Genomic DNA, 21,572 nt, shown 5'->3' on the forward strand with positions numbered 1-21,572 from the left:
AGACTTCCCACGTAGTAAGTAAGAAAGGCTGCGAACTCGTAAAAGTTCTGGACACGTGGAAGAACGTGATTTGTCCGTGCAGGTTGTGGCATGTTGGCACCGTGACGCTTCCCTTCGTTTTTTGAATTGATGTGGCGTCCTCTGACAGGACCCGTTTACTTTTCCGGGTTGGATGTCCACGTGATGATTGAAATCGGATCCTGAGATGGTGATGTACTGAAAACTCGATTTGAATTTTCCTCTGGTCCTTTCGTAAGGGTCAGTGATCAGAAAGAGAGAAGGGTCCCACGTATGATTGCTATTTGTTGGTAATTGCCAGGTGTTAAAGAAGCTACTTATTGGAATGACGAATATCTCCTTGAAACTCGGAATCTTTGGGGCTCTTCGCACTCGCCTCATGGTCATTGCACTAATTTCGGTGGGATTTTGACTTTGTTAGATTTTCACGAGTGTCACTGTAGATAATGCAATTTGTAAAGGCGAAAATAAATTACATCACACAATAAAATTAGTTAGTGTTGGAAAACTAAAGAATTAAATTGTAATACTTTTTATTAATTATAATAATTAAGTTTTTATTAGTTATTTTTTATGAATGTGAATAATAAAATTATAAGGGGTGATAATTTAAAAAATTTGTAATAAATATCTATTGAAAAATATAATTTTACTTATATGAAAACAAGCTAAAAATAAAAGTTTGTTTAATAAACAAAATAAAGGGAATATGTTTTATAAAAAAAATAAAGGGAATGTATAGTTTATACATTTTTGAGCGACCATTTCATAAAGGATTCAACTTGGAACAGGTAATGTATCATTGAATCCAAATAATTCTTTTTTATACCAAACGACACAGCCAGCTTGAGGTTGATTCAGATTATTAGAAGCAACAAGCAATGAGTATAAAACATCAGAGGACATCGGAGGACGGAGTAAAAGTCCTATGAAACCCAGGTGAGCTACGCAATGTGAGCTCTGCAAAGTGATTTGCCACTATATTTCTCTCTCAATTTATATGCCGAACAGTGATATCCCAATTTCTCGATAGAGTTTTATGGGTTTCTTCAATAAACTTGATATGCTGGTGGACTCAAAGAATAACCTTTTAGCTGTATAGTTAACTTTTAACAAAAGGTTCGTCAAATTTATTTAAAGACAATTGCACTTCTAGCCCTAATTTGATAGATTTATTAAAAGTTAATGGTAAGAATAAAATTACCTTAATTTTAATTGTTTAGTGTACAGAATACACTTTTATAAAAGTTTATGATTCATATTATCCCTGAACCTATAATTTAAAGTTTAAATTATATATTAACCCGTAATAATATTACAAATTTCCTGGAATATGAGAAGAAAGAATACAAAAGGTAAATAATAATGATGGTGGTGATAATGATGATGAAATTATATAAAAAAAGCTATAAATTATAATAATGAATAAAGTAGTTTTTGATAGAAATTATGATGGGTATGAATGAGAATATGTCAAGCTGACTATTTTTATTCTTGTTGGATAGGGTTTTGACGGGCTATCAATAACAATAATAGGAGCATAATATAATCTTTCGTTATAAGCATGCTTTCATATTTTTTTCTTATTTGTTTTTTGACGTAATGAAATCTCATAATAATATTGATAAAAAATATATTATCATTCTTTGTTAGGAAAAAATGTAACATAGATTATTTTTCATATATTTTTTTCTCTGCCTCTTTATTTATCATAAAAGCATTTAGTTATGGTTTATAATTTTTACCTTCATTGATCAATTCAAACTAAAAAACTTACGCATTCTTTCAAAAACTTTTTAAAACTTGATATAATATACAAAACGTACTTTTTTTCGTTACTGAATTATTATTGATTATGATGCATTTTTTAAAAAACTAAATGATTAATATACAATTTAAACCTTGAACTATAAGTCTAGGAGCAATTTGAATACTATATTTTTAAAAAGATGCATTCTAAATTTTAAATAATTAAAGTTGGAATAATTTTAACTTTATTGTTAACTTTTAACAAATGTTAGTCAAATTAGAGTTTAAAGTGCAATTTTTTTCAAATAAACTTGATGAATGTTTATTAAAAATTAATGGTAGAAGTAAAATTATCTTAATTTTAATTGTTTAAGATTCAAAATGCTCCTTTTTAAAATTTAGGGTTTAAATTTCTCTTGAACTTATAGTTCAAAATCTAAATTGTGCATTAATCCTAAACAATAACCATATATATTTTTTAAAAAAATTGTAAACTAAAATCTAATGGGGATCCAAAAAAAATTTCATCCATATATTTGTTTAAAAGATAATTCTTGTAAACTAAAATCCAACACGGGTCATCCAAAAAAAAAAACAATTTCTCATGCGGGGATAAAAATAAGTATGGGACCATAATAAAAATATTTGTAAATATGAGATTCATAATAAAAAAATAATACAAGGCATAATATTTTTGGTAAATGTAAGAACTCTACATATCATTTATTACTTGTATTTTTTGTGTGTGTGTATATAAGAGTAATTACTTGTATTATAAAATTTAAATTTAAATAATAAATCATAAAAAATAATGTTTTATTGCAAATAAAATTACAAATTTAATTTATACAAATTATCAAAAAATATGTGTATAATTTGATGGATAATTTTAATTATTTAAAATCTTAAATCACAAGAAATAACGAATTTTGCATAAAATATTTTTAAATTTTATTTTTAAAACATACATGATAATAAATTATAAAATAAAATAAACTTATAGAGAATAAATATTGGCTTATTTTTTTTAAAAAATTGCACATTGAAAGATTATGTATGACTTATAGTAAAAATGATAGGTAAAAGACCTATCATAAGTTGATTATATTTTTTATAGTGTCTAAGACAATATCATAATAATTTTTAATTTTACTTCTAATAATATCATAATTAATATGTATAGTCAAACCAATTTTTATTATAAAATAAATTATTATTTAAATTTTAATTTATGTAAATTAAGAAAATAAGTTATTTTAATTATACAAAAATAAATTATTTTTTATTTTTATCTTTTAAATTGTTACCTTTGAATAAATTTTTATTTAAATTTAAATCAAAGTAACATATTATAGGTAAACAAAAATAAATTATTTTAAAATTTTCATTTTTTTATTTTATTCCTACTCGTAGAATGATAAAAGATCCTTATAAATATTCAAAAAATATTTCAAATAAGTTTTAACAATATTTATAAATTAGTAGCACGGGTCAAAATCTAGTTTATTCAACGTTTTAAAAAGTATTTTTTTGAAAAAAACTCCGTTGGACCCAAAAAATTAGTTTACAATGTTTACCGTAAATCTGCATTATCTAAACCTAAATCTCAATCGTTCACCTGACCACGTCCGCGGTGCTGCCGGAAAGCAAGGATCTAGATTCATCCAATCCCATCAGCCCGCCAAGCCATTCAATTCCCGCGGATATAAAATGCGGGATGATTAAATTTTATTTATTTATTATTCATTATTTTGACCCTATCTTCTATAAAAGCCAACTCACTCAATCCCCAATCTCAGCCCATCCGCGCAGCTTTGTCGCCCCTTTTCGCGAGCATCAGACCTGTCTTGTCTCTCGCTCTTGACGCCAATATCTGCCGCCGTCGTTGAACCTGTGTCTTGCTGCAAATATTTCATTTTCGAACGGTAATTTTGCTCCCATTGTCATGTGGGTGTCGCGGATTCCAAAATTTTGATGGACTTGGTTTTCTGATTGTATCAATGTACACAAGGCTTCGATCTTTCATCCCTTTTCTTCTGTTTTCTTTTGTTTTCCTTTACTCTCTCTTTTTTTAAAATGAAAAGTCTATTTTCTTGTCTGCCAAACGGAGCAATTGATCCCCAATGTCTTATTTTTCTCTTCTATCGTTCCCGCTTCCGGTGTCAGTGGATCGTTTTCTCTGAGGATATTTGATGCTGTATGAGATGGATCTTTTTGTTTCTTGGATTAGCTGCAAAATTTTTGCGCGTTTAAGTTGACATTTACTGTACATTGCTATCTCGAGCTTTTCGTATGAGAAAAACTCAACGAGAAAAATCCCTGATATTATGTGTAGTCAATTATTGTTAGCCTTCTCCCTTACCGCATACTTAGTCATGTAATAGAAGAGGAAGAAAACTGGCTCTTTGGGAGCATAATCCATTGAATTTGCACTTTCTGGTTTCTTTTCTTATTCTCATTTTCATTTAAAAGATTTATTCATCTTTCTGGTTCTTGTTTCCCTAGTTTTCAAAGGTTTAAATTGCAGACAAATGAATCGTTCGTAGTGTTATATATGCATGCGTGCGTGCCAATGATGTGCAACCTTCCAATTCAATCCTCATTAGCAAATCTTGTTTGAATCGAATGAGAGAGAAAATTAATTTGTGATATATTTCTTACCACTTATTCAAGCAAAGGTGTTGCAGAGACGTGTAGCCACACATATAATCACACACACAAACACATATGACATGGAATTATTAGGCATGGAGTTACTTCTTGACAACATTAGGCACACAAACTTAAATGTATAGTTTCTTGGTGGATCAAATTGATTGTTAGACATGGAATTATTGTTAAACCGTTCATTAATGTTTCACTTTTTCTTGAATAAACCCTGACCAAACCAAATGATGTGTAGCAGTAGTCTTAACACGTCAGGGGGAAGAGATTGATATTGACCCTGCAGATCTAACGCAAATGATGTGGCAATTAAGTCGTATGGATAAACAAGAGATGGACTAGTAGCTAAGGGAAATGAGGGATTTAGGTTAACCAAGTTAACTAAATTTTTAAGGCCTTATTCATTGTGAGGCCCACCACTAGTCCACTAAGATTATAAGAACGTTAACATTTTAATTAAATCCATCAGTTTAAATTAAAGTTTGCTTTGATTCCTAATATTAATTGTAGAAAAAAGTAATCAGCACTAAATAGTCTGAAATAGTGTGGCTTGTAGATAAGCTTCCTGTTTGAGGTCTATCGCTTGAAGTAAATATAATATCATATAGGAATGGCTGAACACGGATTGGAAGGGAGCCAACCAGTGGATCTAAAGAAGCACCCTTCTGGGATTGTGCCTACCCTTCAGTGAGTAGCCATTTTTCTAAATGTTTTATAGTTTACACTTTGCTGTGCTGTCTGATGGATTGCATGAGATAAACATACGTTTTGATAAATTATGCAGTTTTTACAAGTTCACTGATGACTTAGTTATGTTCATTCGCTTCATTGAATCCTTTGTGGTGAAAACCTCCAATTCTTTATCTATCTATGCCCAAATCTTATATCATTAGCAGATCTTAATTAATTGTTTGGCTATCTCTGTTGCTCTCTTATTCACCTGGGAGTCCCAGAATTACAGAAAATAAATAATGATACAAGGCTTATAGGAATAGGCTGTCCTTCCATGAAAGTGGGACTGAGATAACAGAACAGTAAAACTGGAAAGGAGGTAGGCATAAGATAATTAGAGAGTTAGCATATCTATCATCTGTGACCTTGGTAACATAAGTGCTAGCCAAAAAAGGAAAAAAAAACAATTCAGTGACAGAACATATCTTAATTAGATGACCCTGATTTCATTAATATGTGGTGTACATTATGTGATGCCTACCAATAAGGTCTTTGTAACTTCTTTGATGTAAAAAAAAAAAAAAAGAAACAAAACAAAAGATTTGGTGCTGAATGCAGTATGTAAATATCTTATGTGTCAGCGGATCAAATTATTCACCTATCTGTTTGGTTGTTGCTGAATGTGATATCACTATGCCTTGTCAAGCTGTTCTTAGCCCAATCAAGCAATTTCAATCATCAAATGTGATTTAGATCCCCCCTGCTGGACTTTTGTTTTACTTGGATATCTCTGTATATGTTCTTTTAAGATGGATTCAAAACATATGCTCAATTTCTTTGGTAAAATTTTTGAGAAGGGTCATATTTTTACTTATATTTTCACTTAAGATGGAACATTATGACAATGTATCCATTCTTTCCTTCTAGGAATATTGTTTCAACAGTTAATTTGGAGTGTAAGTTGGACCTTAAAGCAATTGCCCTTCAAGCACGAAATGCAGAGTATAATCCAAAGGTACTACATGTTGGCAAAATTTAACTGTGTAAATTGTTTTTGTTTTCTTCAAATTAAATTGTGGGTTATTTTTCTTAGATTAAGCACTTCGTCTGACCCAAAGAAGCTTGGTTCGTCTAAGTAGTTATTGTTAAAATCACCATCAATATCAATTAGTTCTCTTTACGTATTTCTTGTTTCAAACAGTATACATGTTGTCGTAGGTCGTTATTCATAATATATCTGCTCATGTTTTTGTGATGTGTTCCTTTGTAGCGTTTTGCAGCTGTGATTATGAGGATCAGGGAACCTAAAACGACTGCTCTCATCTTTGCATCTGGCAAGATGGTATTATCCTTTCTAGCAATTGGTACAATTTGCGTTGTTATCAGATTGTGTGCACATTTTTTACTGCATCTAAGTCTAAATGGTATGATTAGGTTTGTACAGGTGCTAAAAGTGAGCAACAGTCTAAATTGGCAGCAAGAAAGGTATGCATTGTTCTTCTCTTTGCTCATTTATCATGTATATATTATTGGCAGCTTTTCAAGTGGAGGCCCATTAGATTGGGGATTCTTGCCATTTAGCTTGGTTTTGACTTTTCAGCTTGTTCTTGCTTTATTTGGACTAGAAGTTCCTTTGATGTATGAAGGAGGGTAAAATGGTCGAATGTGCTGATCAGCAATCATATCTTTCTTTTAATTATTTTTTTAACAGTCATTTGGTAATGGTATTATCAGGTATCATATAGCCCAATTGGGGTAACTTCTTCTCTGTGATTTTTTTCTTTTACAAAGTTTGAATTTCCAAATTTGTTTAAAAGATTTGAGCCCCTTTCATTCAACTCAATCATTATTGGTCTGATCACACTTTTTTATCATGAAAATTATTTTCTCAATTGGGATTTGGGAGTCATGTTTTCTTTCAAGTGGCAGTACTTTCTAAGTTGTCTTCTTCCCCCTGTCAGTATGCTCGCATTATCCAAAAGCTTGGTTTCCCTGCCAAATTTAAGGTACCTTCTAAAATTCTCTCTATGAATCTTCATTGAAATATTTTCCTGTAGCTATTGAAAAAAGAAAAGAAAACGAGAGTTATTCTCTTGTCAAATTGTCATTCATTGCTATAAGTGATTTTTCATTGTTTTTCTTTGGATCATGCTTTAGGATTTTAAGATTCAGAACATTGTTGGCTCTTGTGATGTCAAGTTCCCCATACGGCTTGAGGGTCTTGCATATTCTCATGGTGCTTTCTCAAGTGTAAGTCCTGAAATGAACTTGTGTGCCTTCTCAAAAGTGTCATCTTCAGTTCTATCTTTATTTGGATGGTGTTGATTTTTGGGTATCCTACAATCCACTATAAGTTCACTAATCTTCCTTTTTCCCTGCTGGTTAGTATGAACCAGAGCTGTTTCCTGGTCTCATTTATAGAATGAAGCAACCTAAAATAGTGCTTCTCATATTTGTCTCTGGCAAAATAGTCCTAACAGGAGCTAAGGTGATATGTTTGAGGCATTCTATATTATTCTATATTTTGCCTTTTCCTTGTTTGTGGAATTGATATTGGTCTTATTTCTATCCTGTAGGTGAGGGATGAAATTTACACTGCTTTTGAGAACATCTATCCTGTTCTCACTGAGTACAGGAAAAACCAGCAATGGTATGGACACGATCCTATTCATTACAAAGTCAGGAAATTATAAATAATTGAAAATAATTTTCTGTAGCTGATTTTCACGTCCTTTTCAATATGATGCATAAAATGTCTGTTGTATGCTATTCACTAATGTTATCAAGTTTCTGTGACCTATATTAAGAGGACCACTGTGGGTGAGTCTTGTGATTGCTTTCCTCTTTAATTTAGCCTGTCTTTCCCCTTGCTTTCGTTTAAATTCAGAACAAGAAGCTCATCCTCTGGGAAGGCAAAAGGAGGCTAGTGCCCTTGGTTGATTTCTATTGTTTTGACCTAAACTGTGAACCTTTACATTTGATCACTCTATCCAATTCCTTACGTGCGGCTTTATGATGAAAACAACAAAATGACTCCTGTACCAAGGGTCTACTATTTGACAATAAAATATATTACTCAAACAGCGAAGCTTCAACAATCCAAGCAAAGCCGCGGCCCTGCTATATGCCTTTAGAAGCTCACACCTGCACTGCATACACTGAATACAGAAACCCTTTCTTAACACTAGTTTAGAATATTTATGAGAAATGCATATTTATTGTAGTATCATGCATCTATGGGCTTTATTGCAGTGGGTGATTCTATAACCTTTATCTTCCACCCTTGTTTATTTTTAATGTGTATTGCATGTAGTTGGTATATAGCTCTATTGTTGAAAATACAGATACTAATTATTGTATCACCTTCAGCCAAGTCAAACAATTAGATCTCAACAATTTTTCTGTTTTTGCTCTTCCCTATTCATGTTCATTACTTCAATGGCTGCGTTTGGCTAATGCAAGGCCATCTTTTGATGATTCACCTTTGTTTTTACCCCTCGGTCATATGCCTTAAAAAATGGCTAATTTGTGACTATTGTTGTCTTTGCCAACGCTCATACTAATTTTTTGCATTTTATTTATTGATGCATTTCAGAATGGGCGGGCATGTAGGATATTGGGAACTTTCTATTCTTCAGTTGGCAATTTCTTATATTGCGGTGTGCATGGGACAAGACATGTAATTGTCATTAATGAGGTACCTCTTCTATTAATTACTACTACTACTATCATTATTATTATATTGGATTCTTTTCTGTCAGCTGTTCTCTGAGTGGTCACTAATTGAGTTTCTTCAATTAGCTCAAGGCTTCATTTTGATTCCTAGTTGCAGTTTGATTCCCAACTTGATCATCATTAAAGAATGAGAGCCTTATTTTTCATCTTCGGAATAAGCTTTGATTGAATTTTATTTCTTCCAATCTGAATATTAAAAAGGAATATTTTTCTTAATTGTTTTGGAGTGGAATGTGAAGTAAGAATCTTACTGTTTCTACTTGCCATTTCTGATGTATGGTCGTTTGGAAGGTGGTGGATCTCGCTAAACGCTTTTGCGATGGGGCAGCCCTCACATCATCAATGGGGGTCTCTTGGAGCAAGCATGAAAAAATCAACGATACTTCCTTACTTGTTGAGATGTTCTCAACCAGATTGGTCGCACAAGATCCTTTGGTTCTTGATGAAAAAAATGAGATCACTTTTAATGGAATCAGCTGGAAATTATTTTGAGCTACTTCGCGGCTTATAGGAAGTGGAAGGTGCACTTTCTGCCAAAACAAAAAGGAAAAACAAAAGTGAAAGATGCTATGGTGGATTTCTTGCCGACCAGAATGAAGGTTGTACTCAGTTTGACGTTGGTAAAAGATCTGTGGCAAACAAGCTTAGCTAAGACATCTCACTGTAGAGATCAAGGGTTTCGCTGGTTAAGATGCATTTGCTGCCTCTGGTTATAGCTCTGTCTAGTAATTGTTAAAAAAAAAAAAAAAATTGCAAAGCACTAACCTGAAGAGGTCCTTGGAAAGACATTGCCTCGTTGCACTTGTTGCAGTATATTTAGGTCTCAAATTTCTATCCTTCTTGTGTGATTCCATTTCCACCTAAAATATCAAAGGATCTTTGTTTTTTGAAACATCGTATCGTATATAGGGCTTTTAAAACAGCTGTGATTTTGTCGAGACAGTTCAATATAAGTTGGTGATTTTAGATGATCCGTTTCGGGGAAAAAATATATTGGGATCGGAATGCGTCAAGTCATCGAGCATTGTGACTTGAGCTTGGAAAATATTCTTTCTTTTCTTTCTTTCTTTTTTTTTTTTGTTACATGTTGAAATTAAATCATGTTATCTAGTATTCTGAGAGGGAATTTGGATTCTTTGCCAGCTTCACCTGCTTTAGAGGGACCTTGTGGCAGTACAGGTACCTATGAGAAGCCCTTTGGGTTCTTTTTGCCCCTATTTTTAAATCTTAAGACGTGACTTGTTGAATAAAAACAAATGATGCATTTACTATTTTAAAATGTTATCATTGTCATCAACCATCATCTATCTACTCTCTCATCTCTAAGTTTAACTTTATATCGTTGTAAAAATTTTTGATATTTAACAACCTTTATCTATTTGACCTTTTTCAAAATTACAAAAGGCAGGCTTTTTTTTTTCAAGATTTTATTTTCATTTATTTAATGATTAATTTATTGTCATCTATTGTGATGTAAAGTACGTTCTTTAAAATAAATATCATGTAAACAATGTTTAAGTTAAGAAAGATTAATACACGTGATCTAGAAACATTTTTACCATATAAAATTGATTAAATGGGAACATAACTAAATGGGGGAACGTACTAAATGAGAGTCATTCTTCTCATTAATTTGGTAAAATTGTTAATTTTCACTAATACCAACAACGGTTAATCTTAATGAAAAAGACTATGATCATTTAAACATAAGGTTTTGAATTCAAATTCAAGTCCGTATGAATGTTAAAAAAGCCTTTAAACGAACCACCCATCAATCAACAAGGACAAATTGAGATGTCTGTAAAATCATATAGATATTTACATACTAATTACTGCTTTGTTAGCAATGAGCTACATCCCGACATCAAGTTCTTCAAGTTTAATTAGTCAGTGCTGATATTATATTATATGGAACCCCAAATATAAGGAAGGGTTTATTGAATCAAGAACAAACATGCAGTCTTGACTAAATTAGTATTGTTCACCGAGACTTGATTTTCTCACAGCACAGTGAAGAACTTTTCACTTTTTCTTAGTATGGAACAACAATGGATTCTACTAGTTCTTGAAGTGGAGCAAGCTCCTTCTTGTCAATTAGCCCAAATTCCTGCACAAAAAAGAATTTTTAATATCAAACAATTTCAACAAAATTGGACCATTAAAGAAACCCTGTAATCACTAAAACAATTCCTTGCATCAAATGAAAATATATTTCCACCAGTCGATTTAATATTGCAAAGGAAAAAAAAGGTTTCTGATAGACCTAAGAAAAATCAAGGACATACAGAGACAGTGGAGTTAACCTCAACTCTTCAATACTCAGCAGGTCAAAAAGATTACTTAACCACAAACGTAATTATTCAGTCATAAATATTTGAGACTTACACATGTAAAGAGTATAAAATGTTTGAAGCACGTATTAAGGTGAGCCTCTTCTTTGAGGCTCACAATTTTCTGAAAGTGTGAATGATATATGTGAGCGTACACACGGAACAATCGCTTGAATATTGTCTTCACGACATCCATGAAGTTGGGAGGAAATGGCGCGCCTACAAAATTTGACTTGTTTAAGCACATGGATGATGATTACAAGAGTCTATTATCATAGGGAAACAAATGATGTATTATCTTTACCAAGCTTCTGAGGGAAGATGGATTCATCATCAAGCTATGACTCAATCCAGTCCATCAGATATTCTACATATTTTGGGGCCGAAACCTCAATAGGTTTCTTAATTTGTACGCCATCTGCCCATCTATACTCATACCTGAAAGTTATCATACAATAGGACAGAATGAAAGTTACACAAATATAGTGCAGGTGAGTAAAACAAAATTGGTTGAAACAATAATTAGTTTTAACCAATGACCTCAATGAGGAAATGTAGTATTTTGACTACTTCATGGTCAAAAAGTCACAATTTGTTATATCTCTTTAACACTAGAACCATACCCCACTCTGAATAATACTCAAGCTCTGATCCTGCAGTGGACAGAACTATCCATGTTTGTATGATGGCTCCCCTTGCCAAACTATTTTAAAAATTCAAAGTCAATAAGCATAATCATTTTCTTTCTCCAATTTATGAAAACAACACTCTTTTCTAGTCATGTCTACATCAATTTTTAAATGCTGTCACAAGCAGAATCTAAGGAAACTGAGAGTTAGCAAGAATCCCCTGCCTTAAAAGTTAGGCAGGGCCAAACATATGTGCTTTCATGATATTGCAGAAAAATAGGGCCAATAAAAGGATATGAACAAAACATAGTCAAGGGAAATAAAGACTTTTGCAGCACAGCGCAAATTCCATCCTTTTATTTCCCAATAGAGTATTTACAATATAGGCAAGAAATGCAAAATATATAACCAACTATTCATAAATTTTAAACACCCATATCCTCAATTCTCATGAAATTTCTCAGAAGAATACAACATTGCATAAGAAAATCTTAGTGGAAAGTTTACAATAACAATTAAGTGGAGCAACATAAGGTCAAACTCTTCGTGAAATACCAACTGATTGGTTTGAATAACTTATAGTAAGATTGTATAAGTCGAACAACACAATCAGCTCATTTTTAATCCATTCCATCCCCCTCCACCACCCCCCAGCAAAAAAAAAAAAACTGCACCACCTATTAAATCGTGTCATAGGGGGGGAACAATTAAAGGAAATGTCTATTAATTCAATGCATTTTTATAAGTCTGCAATTCTTTTTATTTTATTTCATTCAACAGAGCATGCCATACTTGGGTCCAGCAGACATAGTCCGGCAATTCTCAGGGGTACAAAACTCCGTAAGGGTACCACAAAGCAGATTCACCTGGTTGAAGAAATCTACAGCTGCAATATGGGCCAGAATAGACTCAAATTATTGAATTTTGAAATTGAATGGGAACATGCTAGAAGATAGATTTGGGGAAACAGGATGAGAGGCAAGAAGAAATAACAATAACCAGCAATTTAATGCCCTACTCTTGACAGAGCACAAAAGTGAAAGAGAGAATGAGATATACTGTTGACTGCAAGCCACTCATTTAAATCCTCCCCAGGTGGTAGCTTTACTGCTTCACTCAGATTTCCACTACCTAATGTGGCATCAATGTGTTGTCTAAGCTGTGCTCCCTGCAAAACAACGAACAGAGTTACAGGGTAGTTAACATCACGATTCCACTTAGACTCCCACCGCCACAGCATAAAACTTGAAAGTTGATAATCTTATACTTTTATTTTTTAGCCAAAAGATAATCTTATACTTTTATTCACAACAACATTGTAAACCATGATATTGCATTTTAAAAATAAACCAGGTTTTAGTATTTCTGTAGGGTCGACCATAATAAATTAATATCTTGCTTATGAAAAGTATGTCCTCTTCCTGCATCTAAACAGTCTCAAAATAGTCCCTATTAGCTCATGTACTGATGATTTTATACTTCCTCTTTCTTTCTCTTTTTCATCCTGATATTCTTCAAAACATATCAATTTTCGTTTCACTAAAAAAATTATTTTCCAACAAAAAAGGAAGAAATCTCCATTGTTGAGAGTAAAAGGGAGTAATTAAATGTTAGGTATGGTTGGCCAAGTTATTTTTAAGGAGAGGCAACTATATCCAATCAAAGAGATCCACAATGTATGCTTCAATAGAAGGAACCAACCTTACTCCCTGAAGGTGCACTCTTTTTTGGGCGAAATGTTCTCTGGTTTCTGTCACAGAAAAATTTTGTCAAGCAAAAAATTCAGTAGAAGGATGGAAGATAAACAATTCAAACTAAGCTTCTATTAATATTCATTAAAAACTTTACGCCAGCAACAGATGTACCGGAGTAATGCAAAGTTTCACGCAAACCAATACTTAAATTACATACGCATCAACAATAACTATGACTAGCTTACTACCCAAGTTGATTCCTCTTATTACTGACTATGGATATGTATCAAAACCATAAGATGTGGATAAGAGAGCATGCACTTATGGGAAATGCAACAATTACTCTCTACATGGTATGTGAAAGGAAAACACATCTATGACATCAAAATCTGCCTAAAATACTACAATTTGGCGCAGCTTATAAAGTACAAGTGACGGTCTTGTTCAGACTTCAAAGCTATTGGACACATTTTCTTACACATACACTCATGACACACAAAATACTACGGTTGAACGCAGCTTATAAAGAGAGAAGAAAAAACACACCACTAGCTTCATACTTCACATTTCACGATTTCCACTTGCCTTCAAAATTACATCACACATTCAACAAATTTACTGCAACAGGGACAAAAATGAATTGATAAGGTGGGGGGAAAAGGCAAACTTTTTGTTTAAAGTTTCGACGAAAAGGAAAACATGAAAGCAAATTAGCAAAGACTAGGCAAAATGTGGAAATTATTAAAATTTAAAATGAATTGAATCCACAATAACTCGAAAAGCCTGACAATATTAAATATTTTACATCGAACATAAACAAAAATAGATCATATCAAAAGGAGAATCATTCACAAAAGGATTCATTAAATGCAGAATCTAAAGGCTGAATTGGCCTAGACCACACGCGAATGAAAAACCGTGGTGTTGCGATCATAATTTTTTTAAATAAAACAAACTGAAAGATTTTAGCTCACCTGCCTATACCGAAGAGGCTCGTGGCTCGAGCGGAGAGGGGACGGAGGGAGCTCGTTGGCTTCGTCTTCCTTCTTCTGCTGTATCTTGGACTAGAAACTAGCTTCGAAAGCAAAGTTGCCAACTTTTTTGATTTTTAATTATTGGGGTATTTATAAAATAACCCGTGAAGAAATCTCTATTTGTTGCTATCGCCCAAAGGTTTCTTGTATTTACAAAATCTAGCGGACCTAATAAAAATTATAAAAGGCTGAATAAATTAATTTATAAAAAATATGCATATCTTAATTCAATTAAAAATAAATATCTTGAACATACAATATTAAGTATATAAGTTTTTTTTATAAATTATATGAAATTCATAAAAAATATTTTAAATAATAAGATTTGCCTTTTGAATTGTTGGTGATGTGAAGAAACAAGAATGACAATTACAAGAATTAAAGGCCTATTTGGTTTCTATTTTTATTTCTTGTTTTTAAAAATTATTTTGTAATATAATTTTTAATTATTTTTTAAAACAAAATAAAATAAACATTTGTTTGGTTTAATTTAAAAATAATTTTAGAATTAAAAAATAGGTTAATAGTAATGAGTATAGGTGATTAACGATGATAATTTATAATAAAAATTGATCAAGACAACTATAATTTTTAATAATAAAATGTAATGTATTTGCCAAACTAAAAAAATAAAATAAAAATAACTTGAGGTTATTTTTATTTTTTGTTTTAAAAAAATAATTAAATCAAAAACACTAATCTAAATCAATTTTAACAATTTTTTATTTAAAAAAATGAAAAAAAAATTTAAAAACTGAAAACAAACAACCCCTAAATACTTTGCAAGGGGGAAGCTTCCAATTATTGAGCTATAAGTGATTTTAGAAAGTGATTCTGGTATAGAAATTGAGGATGTTTTTGGATTTTAATTAAGTAAAATTGACTATCAAATAGAATTTTAAAATAATTAATTGTCAAGTGAAATTTTAAATAACTTCTCCGGCAATGAAATTTCAGACTAAACAGAATTTATTAAAAAATAGATATCTGGGTGGTTTTTTTAAACAGATTTCATGAGCCATGGTTGATTATAAAATGGTATCCAAACACAACCTGAATTGCTGAATAGGATTGTTCATGGCAAATCTTTCTGTGACTAGAGTGAAAAAAAGTTGTTTCAAGAGACAAAGTTGATCAAGTTCAACTTTCTAGGCCTCTTGGGTCTTTCAATGGAAATTTATCCATGAAAGCGTCAGACAAAAGCTTGGAAGAATTTGACAGTGAGAGACCAGGAGACAACATTTCCACTGGAAAGGATATAGAGTTGGACGACTCATACCAAAAATTAAATTGCTCCTTCAGAGAATGGGAGCGAACAATTTACTGACCAACAATTCCTATGTTGAGGTACGGGGAGACTGATTAATTGCGTACCTCATTCTTCTTCTTTCTGGGCATGCTTGGGTATGAGTGGGAAAACAATGATTTAAAAAAAAAATTAGAAGGATAAATTCTAATAAGATGAGATTTCAATTGATCTCTCATTTTGCAAAGGAGCTTGCATGTCACTAAATAAGGCCACACTAGCAAAAAAAAAAATATTTAAATTGTGATAGTTCTATAAAGTTGATTTTAAAAAGTAGTAGTTAATATCAATTTATGGGATAGCCATAGTTTTAAATTTATAATTAATTTTGATAAATACAGGGATTATAAATGAAGCGAGATTAATTATTTTTCTCTCCCAAGATCTTGCCACATAGTACATATATAATAGATAAAAAAATTGAAAAAAAATAGGAGGACCACATTTTATTTTCTTTCATATTTTTCTAAATTTCCATTTTATCATTTTATTAAGATAATTAAAAATGCATTTTTCTCTTTCATTTTCTCTTATAATTGTAAGTTTTTTCTTTGTTTCCCAAGGTCCAGCAGGCATGAGACTAATCCATAATTAATATTTTAAAACATTAGTCTTTCTCAAGCATTGCTTTCTGTTCACATTTCTACAAATTGAATTATGGATTAATGTTTCAGGGATCACAACGTTACCATCTTATAATTTTTAGAAAAAATGGTAATAATTTTTTTAAAATTATGTAAATGATAATTTAATTCCTTGAAATGTCATGATATTAATGAAGTTTTTAGGAGCTTTTTTATCATTAAAAAATTAATATAAATTGTTAAATTATTCTTAGTTTAAATATTAATTGTCATTAACAAATTTTATTTCAAGATTCACAATTTTTTTTTTAAAATCATAAAAATTTAACAGCAATGCACAAATTTGTGTTTAAAATCTTAATATTTTATCAGTGTTATAAATATAATTATTATTCACAAATTTTATTTTAAGATTTATAATTTTTTTTAAAATCACAAGAGTGCAATAATAATTCACAAATTAGCATTTAAAATTTTAAATTAAAGATAATTTGATCATTTATATTAATTTTTAATGATAAAAAATATTTAAAAATTTTATTGATATTATATTATTTTGAGAGATTAAATTATTATTTATATTATTTAAAAGAAATTCCCTAATTTTTATTCTTGCCGTAGTTTATTTGTTATTTTTAACCCAAAGAGGGTTAAAAAATTAGCCCGGTTCGCCGTTGAACCGATTCTCGGTGCGGTGAGTGTCTCTTGTGTGGGGAAAAGGACAAATAATAATAGAAGAGCGCGAGGGGAAGGAGGCAAGAAAAAGATCTCTCACTCGCATCTCTCAGGTCGTTCTTGTTCGGCTACCTTAATCCCTTCCAATCAATCATGGCCGCACTGCTTTTGTCTCTCTCCCACTCCGAGGTAACCGCCTCCCTTCTCTCTCTCAACTCCTTTCTTTTATTGTTTTTCCGGATGGCTTCCTCATTGAATCACTCTTCGTATGTGTCGAAACTTGAAAGCAGTAAGCATAAGAACGACCACAACAAGAACAAGGACATCGAAATGAACTCTCCGCCGATGTGGACGGCGGTCCAGCCACCGTTCACGGTGGCGCAATGGCAGGAGCTTGAACACCAAGCTCTCATCTTTAAGTACCTCAAGGCTGGACTGGCCGTCCCCCTCGACCTCCTCGTTCCTATTCGCAAGAGTCTCGAATTGATGCCGCCAAAGCTCGTTCATCACCCGTCTTGTAAGCCTTCAAACACCTAATTTGAAGTATGGTGTTGTACCTGAAACAACTGGCTTATATGTGTTAAACACCATAGGCTCGATTTTTGAAGTATCATGCTTGATACCTTTTTTTTTTTTTTTTGATTCAGTGGGTTATTGCTCGTATTACGGGAAGAAGATCGACCCAGAGCCGGGCAGGTGTCGAAGAACGGATGGGAAGAAGTGGAGATGCTCGAGAGATGCGCATCCGGACTCCAAGTACTGTGAGCGGCACATGATACGCCGTCGTTACCGTTCAAGAAAGCCTGTGGAATCGCAACAAGCTGCTTCTCAGTCTTCGTCCAGTTCTGCATCGGACGTTGCTGCTTCTGGGAGCAGAAGTGGCTCTGGAAGCTTCCAGAGCTTGCCCTTGCACGGAAATGGTGCTCGTGAGGATTTGAACCTTGGAAACAACTTATCACAGCAGATACAGTCTCTTCCCGGTGAGATTAGCAGGAAAGATTGCAGGTATTTGTATTTTTCTTTTCATCTTCTAATGGTTTAATTTCTATCTGAAGTAACTTTTGATTTCGGTTATTTCTTTTTCATATAAAGCTACCTTCCGAGATTTATGGCGTACATGGTTATTGGGGCAGCTGAAATACTAAATTACCTAACATGAAAATCATTATGACGTTTGGGATGGAGAATAAGGTGGAAATAAAGGATCCGAGCTTTCGAGTTTGAGTTGTATGTTTTACGGTCTGGTTGTCAAGTTGATAAGATGCATTTGAACAGGCTAAAATCTTAACAATTTTAATATAGCCCCTTCTCAGATATTGCTGTTAGGTTTATAACCTTAAATACAACTTTCATCCTTGCCTTTCTTCCAAGTATTGTATTGGAATGAAAACTCACCATGTTTTGGGAATAGCATATCTGGGTTGAGTCTTGAGCTTGGCTTTTTTATGGTGTTCACGTTATGAGTCCAGAAGTGATCATCGGAGGCTGACCTTCCCTGAACTGGAACGGACTCATAGAAAACTGAACTATCCCATCTGCCAACTGATTGTGGTTTTCCTAATATAAATCTAAATCATAATTCGGTGCCCTGTATTTTTCCCCCAGAAGACGTTATAGGTGTGCTTTTTCATATTTGATCAACGCTGAAGAAAATGCCCTAGGATACTACCTTTTCAAAGGGTGGAAAGGAATGAAGTATCAGGGGATGACTTGATAAATCAAAGTTCTGTTGATGATCGTGCATATAAACTAAATAGCAGGAGGACTGATGTTAAATTTTGATAGTGGAAGCAAAATAAGTGGATTATTTTATGTTTGCCGACCATATATACATATTAGTGGCAGAAATGGCACTTATCCAGAAACTCAGTCCACACCTTTAATTCATCCTTTCTATTAAATTTGGGATATATTCCCTCCAATCTTATTTATAAGTCATTTTCACCAACCTCATTAACACCAATATAACAAAAGCACAAAGAATAAAATTTAGTAAAATCACAAACGTAACCCTTAAAAAGCAAATAAACTGTATAATATTATTTTTTCATTCTCTCTCTCTTATTTTTTAAGGATAGTTTAGACATTTCATTTGAAACAAAACATCATTATCAATTCAATGACTTATAAAGCAAACCACTTCACCTTTCTAAAAGATAACCAATAAACTGGACCGGAGGGAGTATTGTTGAAGGACATTGTGAGCGTGACTATTCTTTTCATTTATCTGGTATGGTTTTTTATTTTTGGTCATCAGTGAGCTGGCACAAAATCTTCCACATGAATTGAAATAGAATATATTGAACATCCTTAAGCCTGTTATAATTCCTCATCTGTTGTGACGGAAGCCTCTGTCTCTACTGTGAGGATGTTTGAGAAATTTATAGTGTAGGTGGGCAAATGCTTTTTGGTTTTAAATTTAGACAAGATCAAATGTGAAGGGGAACAGTGTTAAAGGTGAATTTGGCAATTTGGACAAAATCATGTTTTTTTTTTCTTGGTAACATAATATTTGATGTGTGCATATATAAATCTTATGTTTCTGACCATAAAAGGAGTATTTAAAATGCCATATGTAGAACATTGCTTGTACAAAATTTATATCTGTAAACAGTCTATTAGATTCAATTCAATAGAATAGAGGATGGGATGAGTTTGGATTCCATGGCTGCAACAATCTTAGAGCGTTTTGCCTTTGGCTTCATTTGTTAGCTTGCAAGCTCAGTTACTGGGTCGTGGTGCAATAATAATGTGGTTAAGATTTAAGGAGTTCCTGGGAAGATGATAACTAGTTTTTATTGAACAGTTTTTTCTTATCTTGCATAATGTTAACTGACGACTCCACAGGTTCGGGCTGAATTCTGAGGCAGAGGAGCACAACTTTTTGCAGAAAGGCTTGGGAAGCACAAGCTATCTTGGTTTTGACTCTACCTCGGACACCATGTGGTCTCATATCTCACAAGTTCCCTCACAACTTGTCTTGGAGTCAAGAAATAGTTCTACTATTGTTAGCAGCTGCTTCCAGCTGGGGACGATGCGGGATGCTGAGCCATTGAACATCAATGCTGCAAGATCAAAGCAACATTTTTATGGTGATCAGCTAAGTTTGGCAGGGTGTTTGAAACAGGAAAATCAGTCCCCGCTGACTTTCTCAACCGACTGGCTCTGGAAGGACTCAAGCTCCCCCTCTGTTGAGTATAGACCCAATAAGGATTCTAGCTGTAACCCTGATAGTATGAATCCCTTTCAGTGACTGACTGGAGGGAACTGTAAGGGGAGAGAGAGAGAGAGATAGGTGAGTCACACTGATATCTTTTTCTCTTCACACTTTTCCTCCTGCAACTGGAAGGGATTTGGGTTGATGTCAGTGTCGGTTATGGTGGATCTTTTATGGTTACTTCCAAGGAGTATGCTTGTCCTGTGCATATTGACTTTCCCGGAAGCAAACCTTTGAAATCACCTCACTACCACCCTCCCTCCCTTCCCTAACCAAAGGAAAGCTGTATAAATAAATAGAATCCCTCAGGCAGTGATATGTTTTTATGGTTCATCATGCAGATACTCAGGGGAATTGAGGTTTAATTTCCGAGCACCAAATCTGTGGTTATATCATTGTTGCATGTGTTTCATGGAATTCTACTTTTTATTATATGTAAACTTGGGATATGTGATTACTTTTCCTATGTTCTGTTATTGGCATCTCGTTTGATTTGATGTTTTAATACAATTCTATTCTCGTTCGATTAACATGGATCGCTCCCTGGTCGAACATCTGTCTTAACCACATTCTCAAGTCTTATAATGTCGGACAAATGTTGATATTCTTTAGAGTACAGCAAACCTTTTGGACAGCTAATCACTGTACTGAAGATTGAATTGAGCGTCCCGTTGTTAAGATGGGGAGGCATCTTGTCCAACTTTTGTATGAACATCTTTGGACATCTATCATTGCATAAGATTTCCATAGATTTTTTATGGTTCGGTAGAAAGTTTTGCATAGATTATGTAGATAAGGAAAAGAAGCTAAAAATGAAAAACGCATACATTTATCAAATACTGACTATGATAGGATATTTGTATGGACTCGTTCTTTTTCTTTTCCTTTTCATTATATGAATATCTATGGACTTGTTCCTTTTCTTTTTCTTTTTCTCGAATTTTCGTTTAATCCTTGTAAATGAGAAATCAATGCTGGTTGTTGGTAATTAATGTGTTAGCTTAAAGTGTTATTTCAAGGCATAAAGTAGGAACCACAGCTTCATAAATACAATGGAATCTGGTCAAGCCTGCCCGCCAAGCTGGACAGCTAGCGCGCTACTTAAATGGCTTCCTCAGGGTTGTTGGTGATTATTGTACCTTTAGCTTTATGCAGAATGAAGGACCCAAGATTTAAAAAAAAAAAAAATTGCTGAAACGAAGAAAATATTTAAAACCAGTTAGAATTAGAATTAATATATTTCCTGATAAACTGCCTTTAGTCAA

The 21,572-nt window shown here is 33.0% G+C and overlaps 3 protein-coding genes across 4 annotated transcripts; 2 read left to right on the forward strand and 1 right to left on the reverse strand.

The window, feature by feature from the left end:
* Window positions 1–3,515: 3,515 nt before the first annotated feature.
* LOC129311255 (TATA-box-binding protein-like) lies at window positions 3,516–9,806 on the forward strand. The gene is made up of 11 exons (XM_054953411.1): window positions 3,516–3,692; window positions 5,040–5,118; window positions 6,031–6,118; window positions 6,374–6,445; window positions 6,538–6,588; window positions 7,065–7,109; window positions 7,261–7,353; window positions 7,490–7,591; window positions 7,680–7,753; window positions 8,699–8,800; window positions 9,130–9,806. Coding segments are annotated over exons 2-10 (603 nt in total). The 5' UTR covers window positions 3,516–3,692; window positions 5,040–5,041; the 3' UTR covers window positions 8,700–8,800; window positions 9,130–9,806.
* An 821-nt stretch (window positions 9,807–10,627) lies between these two features.
* Window positions 10,628–14,599, reverse strand: LOC129310881 (MOB kinase activator-like 1B; the record flags this gene model as incomplete). Its single annotated transcript, XM_054952781.1, has 8 exons — window positions 10,628–10,945; window positions 11,224–11,387; window positions 11,473–11,606; window positions 11,792–11,871; window positions 12,590–12,683; window positions 12,857–12,965; window positions 13,499–13,547; window positions 14,466–14,599. Coding segments are annotated over 6 exons (537 nt in total), but the record flags the coding sequence as incomplete, so codon positions are not given.
* A 2,537-nt stretch (window positions 14,600–17,136) lies between these two features.
* On the forward strand, window positions 17,137–20,783 carry LOC129310568 (growth-regulating factor 4-like). 2 transcript variants are annotated; one of them, XM_054952454.1, is made up of 4 exons: window positions 17,137–17,279; window positions 17,381–17,607; window positions 17,738–18,095; window positions 19,938–20,783. In XM_054952454.1, the coding sequence occupies exons 2-4, from the start codon at window positions 17,421–17,423 to the stop codon at window positions 20,341–20,343; spliced, it is 951 nt and encodes a 316-aa protein (XP_054808429.1). In that variant the 5' UTR covers window positions 17,137–17,279; window positions 17,381–17,420; the 3' UTR covers window positions 20,344–20,783. The 2 variants fall into 2 exon arrangements, with proteins under 2 accessions (XP_054808429.1, XP_054808428.1); XM_054952453.1 differs by lacking the exon at window positions 17,137–17,279 and having other exon boundaries at window positions 17,310–17,607.
* Window positions 20,784–21,572: the final 789 nt, after the last annotated feature.

This window comes from Prosopis cineraria, unplaced genomic scaffold (genome assembly GCF_029017545.1).
Source record: "Prosopis cineraria cultivar Desert tree isolate PC_DT_omini unplaced genomic scaffold, ASM2901754v1 PC5, whole genome shotgun sequence".
Taxonomy (NCBI): Eukaryota; Viridiplantae; Streptophyta; class Magnoliopsida; order Fabales; family Fabaceae; genus Prosopis; species Prosopis cineraria.